We start from the raw sequence: 13687 nt of genomic DNA, 5'->3' as shown, positions 1-13687 counted from the left end.
TAGCATTTCCTTTCTTGATTAACAGTATCACCTTCCTCTCAGGCTACAAGGCTCAAAATCTAATTACTCTGTCTCATGCTCCAGTGATAACTGTTTTATCAATTCTATTTCCAATACTAGATCATCATCCTAGTCATTTTATACCAAGACGAAGGAAATGGTCTCCTTGCATTCATTCTCCCAAATCCAGGCTTAAAATGCTCTACATCAACTAACACAATTTTGAGGGAGAGAGATGGGAGAGGTGCAGAAGAGAAGGAGAATTCCAAGTAGACTCCATGCCCAGCGCAAAGCCCAACTCGGGGCTCAATCTCATGACTCTGAGACCCCGACCTGAGCCAAAATCAAGAGTCGGACACTTAAATTGATTGAGCCACCCAGGCACCCTAATGCCTAAAAATTAATATCTAAATTCTGTAACATAACACCTAAGTATTCCATGATCAGATCCCAGCCTACTTCCCTATTATCATCTCCCAAGGCTTGCTAAACTATTTCATTTGCCTTGAATAATCCAATCATTCTCACTAGATATTTGCTCAAATTATTCGCAATATTTACGACACTAATCCCTTACCATGTCCATGTTTATACTTCTACAGGACTTTAATACTGCACCTCTATGAGAGAACTAATTGTGTGCTTATACTGTGTTTATTTATTAACGTGTCTCTTTCCACTAGTGACTATCTCCTATCTCTGTTCTTCTCATAGCACAAAGCACCTGGTTAGCCCACAAAAGGTGCATAAACTAGAGCCTGTTCAGTCAGTATTTCTATGTATATTGTTAGATTAACTGATTAACTATTTCAAAGTACATACATATAAAATCCATGCTATGTGTGTTTTCATATAGACACTCCCATTTGGAAAATTCTTATTGCTTTTTTCCGAACCACATTCCCTTCCTTCTACTCCTCTGAATAAAAAGGTGACATTATAGGTCAATTTTTTCTTCCTTATAGTTCCTGTATCTTCTGAATTTTTCTGCATTAACCATGTGTTATTTTTAATAATCAAAACAGAACATGTCTTTCTTACTCTTAGAAGTCTTTGCTAACCATCCCCACTCAAACCTGGTCATTCTATTCACATTAGCCATCCCTCCACTATATATTTATCTAGTCCCATATAAATTACTAAGTTTTATTTTTTTTAAGATTTTATTTATTTACTCGACAGACAGAGATCACAAATAGGCAGAGAGGTAGGCAGAGAGAGAGATGTGAGGCTCGATCATGAACTCTGCGATCATGACCTGAGGCAAAGGCAGAGGCTTTAACCCAATGAACCACCCAGGTGCCCCTAAAATTAGTAAGTTTTAAAGAAAGGCTATTTCTCAGGGTGCCTGCATGGCTCTGTCACTTGAATGTACAACTATTGGTTTCAGCTCATGTCATGATTTCAAGGGTCAGGAGATCCAGCCCCACATTGGGCTCCAATTCAGTGGGGAGTCTGCTTGAGATTCTCTCCTTCTGCCCCTCCCCCCACTCATATTCTCTCTGTCTCTCTCTCTCTCTCTAAAATAAATTTTAAAAATCACTTTAAAAAGGTTATTTCTTCTCTGTATGCATTTTCCTCTCATTTTTCACTTGTGTGTATCCAGTCACTCGAAAATTCATATTCAGATTGATTTCCACTCACTCATGTATTCATATTCAGATTAAGTTCTTGAGAAGCTAGAAATGTTTTTGCCTTCCCTATTTTTCTCATTACATGTAACAAAGCACATCTCTAAGGAACGTTGACTGCCTTGTTAGACTCCTTCTATCACTAAAACTGAAAGCTGCTTCAGGAATAAGAAATCCATTTTTTCCATCTTCTATAACCCTAAAGGCAACAAAAAGAACTGTTTCCATAGGACACAGTCATCTCTTCTTCCTACAAGTCTACTCTTATTTCACCTTATAGGCTACATTCATGAGTGAAGTTTAAAATACATATAAGCTTTGGGGCTCAGTTGGTTAAGTGTCTGAATTCAGCTCAGGTAATGATCCCAGGTCCTGGAATTGAACTGAATTGGGGCTGGGGGGTGGGGGAGGGGTGGGGAGTAGAATCCCTGCTCAGTAGGGAGTCTGCTCTTCCTCCCACACCCTTCCCCGTTTGTGCACACAGGGTCTCTCCAAATAAATACAATCTTTTAAAAAATAAATAAAATAAAATACCTATAAGCTTGCTAAATAATTTGCACAAGTATTCTGCAATTCTCACTGTTTGAATGCTAATGAATATTATAGCCAGGAATTGAAACTACTTTCCCACGGTGTTACTTTCTCCTTAACAACTGAATTCTTTTTTTTTTTAAAAGATTTTATTTATTTATATGACAGAGAGAAATCACAAGTAAGCAGAGAGGCAAGCAGAGAGAGAGGAGGAAACAGGCTCCCTGCTGAGCAGTAAGTCCGACGCGGGGCTCGAACCCAGGACCTGGGATCATGACCTGAGCCGAAGGCAGCGGCTTAACCCACTGAGCCACCCAGGCGCCCCTTAACAACTGAATTCTTGTACTTTAAGCAATCTACAGACTCAACTTGGCTCTGTCTCTCAATATAAGGCACTAGTTAGAATTATGGCCATCTAGGGGCCTGGGTGACTCAGTCAGTTGAGTGTCTGCTTTCAGCTCAGGTCATTATCTTGGGGTCCTGGGATTGAGCCTGGTGTCAGGCTCTCTGCCTGGCGGGGAGTCTATTTTTCCCCCATCTCTGCCTGCCTCTCTGCCTACTTGTGACCTCTCTCTGTCAAATAAATAAATTAAAAAGAAAAAAGAATTATGGTCATATACCCCCAAAAGATCGAAATTTTTAAGATTCTAGACTATCTCAGATTTGTACATCCCAGAGACCTGATCAGTGAGGAAAGAAGGCTTGTAGGTGCCATCAGTGGATGTATTCCCAGTTCCTCGCAAGGATTTCATATGAGAGACTGCCATGCGTAAGATGGTTAGCTTGTCTGGTTTTCGAGCCAGGGCACTACAGGTGGGCACCATGTCTGACAGTTCTGTGATGTAGGCTGTCATCTTGTTCCGTCGCCGCCGTTCAATTTCACTATGATTTTCCCTGCGTGGAGAGAGAAGCCCCATCCAGTGGTCACATCTGGCCATTTGGGAGCAGGGAAGAATGATATAAATACGGAGAAAGCTGCTAAAGAAATGTAGTTGTTTGATTTAGGAGGGCTTAAGTCTCGGAGGGTAGTGTCAAGTTTGCCAACATTCTCATGCAGAGCAAGCATGGAATAGAAACCAACAAAGCAGAGAATAACCAGATACCAGCAATTCTCCCTATGTCCTGGAAGTCTCACTTTCTATGTAAATTACCAATCCCCCAAATAAAAGAAAAGAAAAAGTGTTTTAAGAAGTGATAGTCTTAAAAGATGTTGATTTTATTCACTTTAGTTCCCAAGAGACAAATAATCTTGGCTTGGCTGACTCCATGTTTACTAATTCAACTTTTTAAGGCTGAAAATAAAATGACTAGTTTTTTCCAACCCAAGTATAGTGCCCCACAGCTGATAAAAGAACTGATAGTACACTTTCCTTTGGTCTATAAAATGTTGTCTGTTCCAAGCTTCTCTCTTAACACTAGAAGGAAGAACTGGAAGATTCAGAAGTTTTACTCATCTCACTAATAAAGTCCTACCTTCTCTATTTGGATGTGGTGCCAGTATACTGAGCTCAAGAGATTTTAAGATATCATCTAGCAGAGGTCACTTCTGGGTCCCCCACTGGAGCAAAATGAATTGGAAAATAAAAGTGGAGTGGGGAGGAAAAGTCCTGAAAACAGACAATTTGGATCTCAACAGGGTAAGTGGATCACATCTCCAGTGCTGATTTCCTCAATATCAGAACAAAATCTTATCATTGTTAAAAATAATAATCCAGTAGTTTTCAAGCTGGATTTCTGAAAAGCCCCATAGTTCCTCAGTGTCTTTCGCAGGGATGCGCCAAAGACAGAACCAAACAATGTGCTGCATTTCTGCTTCTCCTTGAGCAGCTTTTGCTTTATCCTTTTTATTTGCTTCCATTACCACTTAAGGGTCCTACCGGAATAAAAGTTATTTGTCAAAACAAAAAAGAGAAGTTAAAAACAACTGGTCTAACATAAATCTATGAGAAGAGCAAACAAAGGTTAAGAAGTTAACTAAATGACTTTCCCAAAGGCAGCACTCATTCCCAATTAATGCAATGGTTTTCCCACCATACCATACAATATCAGCTTTCTGAAAAGTTAAAGAGTTAGCAGGAAATGACAACAAAATGAGCTTGTGGTCCTGCTGAAAAAGGTAATGAGATGAGGGGAGAAAGTAGTAAAAACACATATTGGTATCAATGATCTATCTCTCACTGAGTGGTCCCAAATCACAGAAGCCAGAAAACAGAAAAATTTGGGTATATCATTAGTATCCTAGTATTTCTACCTTAGTGACGACAGTCTCCAAAGAGAGCTCTAGAGTCTCCTTTCCAAATGGCAAAAAGGTCTTACCACATAAGTCCATATTTTAACATTCTACTTTCCCAAACTTAAAGCACCCATCTTCCTAGTATCTAACAGATATCTAACTACATATCTAACAGACTTCTGACACTAAAATCCAGAAGGCTGCTTTTTTAAAAAGCCATATCATGGCTGCTAAAACTTTTCTGGGAAACCACAAAAGATTCAATCACCAAAGCAAGACCAGTACTGCTATAACACAGTAATCTAGCCTATGAGTCTACATAGGAAGATAAAGGGTATGCTTTCTAGAGAGGTATGGAATAAATGCTAAGGCCTAAATATTGGGAACCAATTGCAAACATAGATATATTTATTCGTCTTCTGATAAAAAAGTATGCCCCTGTTAAAACACCAACTGGCACCACTACCCTGCTTCTAAAGCCTTTTATTCTGTGAAACAGTGCTGAGATAAAGAAAGAAAGAGAAACTATAAAACTAATAGCAATTTCTTAAATTCCTTAGTAAATCCCTCAACTCACCCACTTTCTGATGGGGGAGGCCAAAGTTCCTGTTACACACAAACTTCTAAAAAATCTTGTCCTCTCTTGCCACAGATAAGGAAAAACACAAAGAGAAGGGGGTAAGAAAAGAGCAGAGTAAGAAAAAGGAAAAAGAAGCATCATCTGCTTCATCATGCTGAAAGACACTGTTCTCCTACCTGGCGAGTCTCTCTTTATCCGCAGAGCTCTGCTCATCATCCGACCTAAAAATAGAATTAATGAACTAAGCTAAAATTAAAATAAAAAGAAAGAAAAAAATAAAGATGGATGGATGGATAGACTGATGGAAGGAAGTAGAGAGGGGAAAGGAAAGAAAAAAGGAAACAGAACAAAATAGATGCAGAGAAGTGAAAATTAAAATATGGACAGGAATCTTGCTCATAACTTTACAAAGCCATTTGTTAGGATAAAGAAAAAGTAACTTACAGGACAAAGGTTGACATAAAAGCAAGGCCAATATTCATTATAAATTAACGCAGTCTGAACACAGAAAGTATTTTGCCAATCAATCTCTGTAGAGACCAACAATATATAGTTTGAACAAGAACCAAACAAGAGAATACATTCTCACACATTGCTCCCAATCTGGAAATAAAGTGATACCCACATATGTTATTCTTTTTTTATTTTTTTAAGATTTATTTATTTGAGGTGGGGGGAGGGAGGAGGAGAATAGCACAGAGCCTGACACGGGGCTCGATCCCAGGACCCGAGATCATGAATGAAGAGTTAGCCTTTAGCCAACTCAACCACCTAGGTGCCCCCACATATGCTATCCTATAATGAAAAAAAAAATCAAAGAGTAAATCATGATAAGAATGTCAAATTATCACAAATACAATCTCTCTGTAACATGGAGACACGCAAATATGCACTCACAGACAACATAACCGAAATTACATAAATAAAACTTAAGAATTAGGTTTCTGGCACATCCCCTATCACTGGTTTGACACTGAAGTAGTAAATTTCTATTTATTCACTCTCCCATTTCTTTGCAGTAAAGCCCTAAAACTACTGGATCCCCAGTGCCAACTCCCCCTGCCCTGGAGGGGGCTACAAAGGATTACCACTAAATTTTTCTGGAAAACTGAAAACTATAAGAGTTGGTGGCAACTGAAGAAACATCAAGGTGTTGGTAGGCCAGTATGTCAGTATCAATTCCATTAAAAACAATATATAGAGAGATATAAATATAGATTAAGAAGCCTCAAATGAAACATCTAAGTATGACATATGAACAGGCTAAAACACTAATATTTCATTATTATAAGTGACATGTACAGGGGCACCCGAGTGGCGCAGTCAGTTAAGGGTCCAAATCTTGGTTTTGGCTCTGGTCACAATCTTAGGATGGTGAGATGGAGCCCAACAACAGGCTCTGCATTTGGTGTGGAGACTGCTTAGAATTCATATTCTCTCTCTCTCCCCCTCTCTCTCTGCCCCCCTCCCAACTACCCTTCATCTCTTACAGGAATAAGTTGTTTGAAAGAAACTTAAATATCTAAAATTCCTATTATTACTACTCCTACTATTACAAATCCATAATCCTTTAACCACTCTAGTATCTCTAAGTGAAATACGTGAATGTCTAAATATTTATATTAAGTAGGACAAATAAAAACTAAAATAATTCAGGTCATGTCTTCATAGAGACTTTTTGGAATTTTAATCAAGAAACTGTTAACCGGGGTGCCTGGGTGGCTCAGTGGTTAAAGCCTCTGCCTTCGGCTCAGGTCATGATCCCAGGGTCCTGGGATCGAGTCCTGCATTCGGGCTCTCTGCTCAGCAGGGAGCCTGCCTCCTCCTCCTCTCTCTCTCTGCCTGACTCTCTGCCTACTTGTGATCTGTCAAATAAATTTAAAAAAAAAATCTTAAAAAAAAGAAAAAGAAACTGTTAACCTGCATGACCAGTACTATCTATCTGATGACTTGACTGCCATTCTTTTTTTCTTTTTATTTTTTTTAAAATTTATTTATTTAAGTAATCTCAAAACCCAATGTGGGGCCTGAATTCAGGACCCTAAGAATAGGAGCTACATGTTCTACTAACTGAGCCAGCCAGGTGCCCATGACGCCTTGACTTTCCAGTGCAGCTTGAAAAACTATTCCCCAAATATCTATAATTAACTTCTCATTTTAGAGATGGTTTATACCCTAAAGTATTTATAAGTATCTATTTCAATAAATAAATTATTTGAAAATCTCTTAAATTCATTCCTTTCCTATTGCCATTGCCTCCACTTTATCCCAGGCACTCATGATTTGATAGCTATCTTCTTATTCACCCTTGCATCTATCTCCCTGACTATAGTGCTTCTCTTTAATCAATCTTATACACTGCTATTAGAGAAAATCCCATATGCATTTTATTTATTAAAATCTCTTATTCAGGGGCGCCTGGGTGGCTCAGTCATTGGGCGTCTGCCTTTGGCTCAGGTCATGGTCCCAGGGTACTGGGATCAAGCCCCACATTGGGCTCCCTGCTCTGTGGGAAGCCTGCTTCTCCCTCCCCCACTCCCCTGCTTGTATTCCCTCTCTCGCTGTCTCTCTGTCAAATAAATAAATAAAATCTTTAAAAAATAAAATAAAATAAAATCTTTTATTCAAAGCCCATGATGGCATCTTACTGCTTCAGACAGTTATAAGCTACTATGACTGGTATTTCTCAGCCTTCTACATCAGTGGTTCTCAAGGTATAGTCCCCAGACTAGCAACATCCACAATAAATATAAGTACTCAGTTAAGCTCTGGATTTTTGATTATTCATTTTTCTAAGGTGGCTACAAACTCCATTTTTAAAAAACAAACTAACTTACTGTTTAAAATATACAGAATGAACTTTCAAAAAAAAATACTTTGCTTTTTATTTATAAATCCTCAACTTTGTACATCTGAGTTGAGAAGGATTTATAAATAAAAAGCAAAGCATTTTTCATAATCTTAATAAAATTTAAATAAATTTATTGCAATCAAAATTCATCTCCACAAAAATTGTTCCTGTTGTAATTTTTAAAGGAAAACTATTATCTGTACAGAGTTTGTGGAACCATTTAATAATAAATGCAACCATTAAATCCATAACTTGTGTTCCTGTGGACACCCAGCAAGCACACTGTATAGCTAGCTGCCTATCAAATACATAAAAACGTTGTGTAAATTGTGCCATTAGTTTGAAGCCATGTTACCTGAACATAAACAGTAACTGTCATACTAAATTTTGTCAGCTTTCAGAGTGTGAAAAAGACTGCACAGAGAAATTAACTCCTAATGAGATCACATTAAACTCCATACGCCTGAGCTGCCTGGTCCCACAACACGACCCAAGATGCTCTACTACATTACCTGGCAAACCGCTCCTTATCATTAGACATCTGATCATCATCACACCTAAAGAAGAAAAATAAGGTTAGCCCAAAGCATTATACTTGTTATATCTACTTCATCTGAAATGAAAACTAGAAAGGAGTAAAAATATTCAACAGGGGGAAAAAAAAGCCAATGGAAAAGCATCACAAAGCAAAAGAGATAGTAATACCATCCAAAAGAACTTAAGAAACCCATGACTATTATTTGTCAGGATTCTGATATTCTCCTTTACCCTTACTTATCAGACACTCCAAAAAAAAGGATGATGATCTCATGCGGGCACAGGTGACTGCCTGGTCAACACTACTCTGAGGTTAGGGATAGTTGTGTTTTAATTATGGCAAAAAAACATGGAACACAAAATTTACCATCTTAACCAATTTTTAGAGTACAATTCAGTAGTGCTAACTGTATTTACATTGTTGTACAAGAGATGTATAGAACTTTCTAATCTTGCAAAACTGAAACTCTATATATACTAAACATCATCTTCCCACCTGCTCCCCACCTGACCCTCAGTTGCTAGTAACCATTAACTACACTTTCTGTCTCTAATTTTGACTACTTCAGATATCTCCTGTAAGTGAGATCATATAGCCTTTCTGTGACTGGCTTATTTTACTTAGTATAATGTTCTCAACATTCATCCATATTGTAGCACATGTCAGGATTTCCTTCCTTTTTAAGTCTGAACAATATTCCACTGGACATATATGCCACATTTTCTTTATGCATTCATCTGCCAATAGATATTTGGTTGCTTCCACCTCTTGGCTTTTGTGAAAATGAGGCAGTGCACATGAGTGTGCAAACATCTAAGACCCTGTTTTAATTATTTTGGATATTTATAACCAGAAGCGGGGTTGCTGAATCAGATGGTGATTCTGTTTTTGATTTTTTGAGGAATCTCCATACTGTTTTCCAGAGTGGTTAAATTTACAATTTACATTCTAACCAATAGTGCACAAGGGTTCCCTCTTTTTCACATCCTTACCCAACACTTATTTTCTATTTCTATGATGGTACCCATCATCATGGATATAAAGTGGTATCTCATTGTTGTTTCAATTTGCATTTCTCTAATGATTAGTGATGTTGACCGTCTTTTCATATGTTTGTTGGCCTTCTGCATATCTTCTTTGAAAAAACGTCAATTCAGGGGCGCCTGGGTGGCTCAGTGGGTTAAGCTGCTGCCTTCGGCTCAGGTCATGATCTCAGGGTCCTGGGATCGAGTCCCACATCGGGCTCTCTGCTCAGCAAGAAGCCTGCTTCCCTCTCTCTCTCTCTCTCTGCCTTCCTCTCCATCTACTTGTGATCTCTCTCTGTCAAATAAATAAATAAAATCTTTAAAAAATATATTAAAAAATAAAAATAAAAAAAATAAAAAAAAGTCAATTCAAGTGGTTTGCCATTTTTTTTTATTTTATTTATTTATTTGACAGACAGAGATCACAAGTAGGCAGAGAGGCAGGCAGAGAGAGAGAGGAAGGGAAGCAGGCTCCCCGCTGAGCAGAGAACCCGATGTGGGGCTCAATCCCAGGACCCTGGGATCATGACCTGAGCCGAAGGCAGCGGCTTTAACCCACTGAGCCAACCAGGTGCCCCATGGTTTGCCAATTTTTAATCAGGTTTTTTTTTTTATTGAGTTATGGTAGTTCTTCATATATTATAGATATTAATCTCTTATCAGATACATGATTTGCAAATATTTTCTCCCTTACATGGGCTATCTTTTCACTGTTTTCTTTGATGCACAAAAAGTTTTAAGAGATAGTTTTAAATTATGACATAAACAATGTTTTTTATTTTTATTTTTTATTATTTTTTAAAAGATTTTTATTTATTTATTTGACAGAGAGAGATCACAAGTAGACGGAGAGGCAGGCAGAGAGAGAGAGAGGGAAGCAGGCTCCCTGCTGAGCAGAGAGCCCGATGCGGGACTCAATCCCAGGACCCTGAGATCATGACCTGAGCCGAAGGCAGCGGCTTAACCCACTGAGCCACCCAGGCGCCCCTAAACAATGTTTTTTATCTCTCTGATCAAGAAAACACAATCCATTCATCCCAACAACTTGTACTTAATAAACCAATAAATCATATCTGCTAAATACGGAAACTAAGGAATTGTTGCAGGAGGAAAATCTTTAAAAAAAAAAAAACTACTCTACTCTCTGGATGATCTAAATTTTCTTCTTCTCACTGCCACAGGATATAGCAAAAATCTATCAACTTTGGGCAGAAAGTGCTTTTGGGAGATAGGTAAGTCTCACAAAATCTGCAGTTAAACCAGTTATTACATTAGAGTCAAAATTTATACTGCTCCTTTACCGGCTGTAAATCCTCAACTAATCCAACCTCAAAAATTTTCAGATTTTGAAATTAACAGGAGAGCAGAAGAAGAATGGGCAAATCCATGGAAATGAAACTGAATTCCAGCTCAAGCACAAATGGTTTGTTCCTAGGACACGAAATATGCTTTAAATCAGATGCTACTAACTCCTAGTGAAAACATGTAACCTAAAGTGAAAAGAGAGACCTTAATTTACATACTAACTTTGAATCTCAAGAATGAGTCTTCTAGATCCTTGGCTGGAAGCAGGTTCCAGAAATGAATCAGAACACAGAGCCCTGGGCCCTATCCCAGGCCTACCGAATTACATTTTTTTTTAACATAATCTCTAGGCCCACTGTGGGGCTTGAATTCACAACCCCAAGATCAAGAGACACATGCTTTACCAACTGAGCCAGTCCAGACCTACTGAATTGGAATCTTGACCTTAACAAGAAACCCCACATGGCTTTGTATACACATTAAGGTTTAGAAGCACTACTGTGAACACTAGTAACTCTGACAATGCACCTGGAGTTTCAAAGCCTTGATATTATTAAAAATGATTTTTTAGGGGCGCTTGGGTAGCTCAGTGGATTAAGTCTCTGTCTTCAGCTCAGGTCATGATCTCAGGGTCCTGGGATTGAGCCCTGCATCAGGCTCTCTGCTCAGCAGGGAGCCCACTTCCTCCTCTTTCTCTGCCTGCTTCTCTGCCTACTCGTTATCTCTGTCTGTCAAATAAAGAAAAAAAAATCTTTTAAAAAATGATTTTTTAGGTGTCTGGAGAATACAACAAAATGACATTTGAACAAATCAATGAAAACATATGCTAAATTACAACTTTCAAAAGTAGCATCCACCAAGGAAATTTAGTGCTGACTTATGGATACAGTGCAAATAAGGCTTTCACACACTGACCAGAGAGGAAATATTCCAACTGCTAAAAAATAAATAAATCTTAAAAAAAGATAAATTTGGTGATGTCTCTCTCAGGTATAATGACCCACTAGGTAAAATGATTTGTGATTGTCTTTTTTTATGGCTGGAGAAAGAACAAATGAGCTTATCTGCATATAGTTTGTGACTACTAGATTTTGTGGAAATGAAGACAGTGACTCAGGGCCAGAGCTAACTGAGAAGTATAAATAAGACTAGTGGTGGGGCACCTGGGTGGCTCAGGCGGTTAAGCATCTGCCTTTGGCTGAGGTCAGAATCCCAGGGTCCTGGGATCTGCAGGGAGCCTGCGTTTCCCTCTCCCACTCCCCCTGCTTATGTTCCCTCTCTCGTCTCTCTCTCTCTAATAAAGTCTTCAAAAAAAAAAAAGAAAAGAAAGACGAGTGGTTACTTATATGCCATGCATATGCACAATTCGGTCCCACCAATAGCATTTATCATTATAAATAGGGATTCCAAATTGGAAGAATTCCCAGAACTGTTTTATTTTTTAAAAGATTTTATTTATTTATTTGAGAGAGAGAGAGATCACAAGTAGGCAGAGAGGCAGGCAGAGAGAGAAGGGGAAGCAGACCCCCTGCTGAGCAGAGATCGAGATGCAAAGCTCGATCCCAGGACCCTGGGATCATGACCTGAGCTGAAAGCAGAGACTTAACCCACAGAGCCACCCACGCGCCCCTTCCAGAACTGTTTTAAAAAGTCTATCCTTGGGACACCTGGGTGGCTCGTTTGGCTGGGTATCTGACTTCAGCTCAGGTCATGATCCCAGGATCCTGGGATGGAGTCCAAAATCAGGCTCAGCAGGGAGCCTGCTTCTCCGTCTGCCTGATGTTCCCCCTGCTTGGGTGCACTCTCTCTCTCTCTGACAAATAAAAAAATAAAATCTTAAAAAAAAAATCTAACCTTCCTCCCAAATTGAAATATCTTTCCCTCTTCACATTTATTAATACTCACTAAGTCTCAAAAGCTCTCTTGGAGAATTATTTTCTCCAGTGCTCTGCAACTACCTCTTAATGGTAGCCAAGTTACAGTTGTTTTCAAGAGTATCTGGTAGGGTTCAGCAACGAGTTAGTAGTGAGAAATATAAGCCTAAATAAAAATTACTAAAATGAGAAAAAACCCAGATGTCTTTGACAACTTAAGCATTGTAAAACTAAACAATGGCAAGGAATTTACAATATGGACATCCTCCATGCAAAAACAAAAACCGAGGACATATTATGAATGTATGTAACACATATACATTTTAATACACTTATATATGTACTGAATATTTCTGAAGGATACTCAATAAACTGGAAACTGTAGCTGTCTAAGGGGAAGGGCCTAAAGTAGAAAGGAAGACAGGCCTGAACTACACATAACTTTGCACTGTTTAAAAACTTATAAAATATATTACTTTTTAAGATCTAGTTAATAAGACAAATCAAATCTGGACATTCACATAATAAAATAATGGCTTTTTAAAAATAGGGCTTCTTTATTAAATATTTGTTACTCAACAACATAGACCCACCTAGGTAATATTTTCAACTTTGCAAAGGACAAATGGCAGGTTGCGGTCAAGATTATCTTCCTTTCTTTGACTCTTACTGTTTTCCTTACTTAGAAACAAAGCCAAATAATGGGTCTTTAACAGGAATAAGTATTTCCCTTCTCTGAAAGAACTCCTCCATCAATGTATCAAAAAGTCCATTTTCAGTGCTCCAGAAGATTCATCATTCAAGGATACAAATTCTAATTCTTGCTCTGTAGAAGTCAACAGGTATGAGAAAGTATGAAAAGTACATTAATGACCCCCCAATGAATTACACCTTAGCCTCCTAACACACTGACTCAGGACTTGGACATAAAATTTGTTTTAGCCAATGGAACACTAGCAAATGTCAATACAAAGCAGAGGCTTGATAAGCATTTAGAATGGGACTCGCCCTTCAGATTGTAGACACTGGCATATAAAGAAACTCAGTCTGGGGCGCTGGGTGGTTCAGTGGGTTAAGGCCTCTGCCTTCAGCTCAGGTCATGATCCCGGGGTTCTGGGA

At 38.6% G+C, this 13687-nt stretch overlaps 1 protein-coding gene across 7 annotated transcripts in view; it reads right to left on the bottom strand.

The window, feature by feature from the left end:
- Nucleotides 1-13687, bottom strand: part of ARNT (aryl hydrocarbon receptor nuclear translocator) — a 76277-nt gene that overhangs the window by 29079 nt on the left and 33511 nt on the right. For 5 of the 7 annotated variants that reach the window (XM_047723998.1, XM_047723997.1, XM_047723999.1 and 2 more), the window contains 3 exons: nt 8339-8383; nt 5152-5196; nt 2843-3056 (listed from right to left, as the gene is read on the bottom strand). In XM_047723998.1, coding sequence (XP_047579954.1) covers nt 2843-3056; nt 5152-5196; nt 8339-8383 — 304 coding nt within the window. The remainder of the gene's footprint in view (nt 1-2842; nt 3057-5151; nt 5197-8338; nt 8384-13687) is intronic. The other 2 variants (XM_047724001.1, XM_047724004.1) reach the window with 1 other exon arrangement.

This window comes from Lutra lutra, chromosome 4 (assembly GCF_902655055.1).
Source record: "Lutra lutra chromosome 4, mLutLut1.2, whole genome shotgun sequence".
Classification (NCBI taxonomy): Eukaryota; Metazoa; Chordata; class Mammalia; order Carnivora; family Mustelidae; genus Lutra; species Lutra lutra.
The sequence above is the reverse complement of the archived record's forward strand: the minus strand, read 5'-3'. Positions and strand labels throughout refer to the sequence as shown.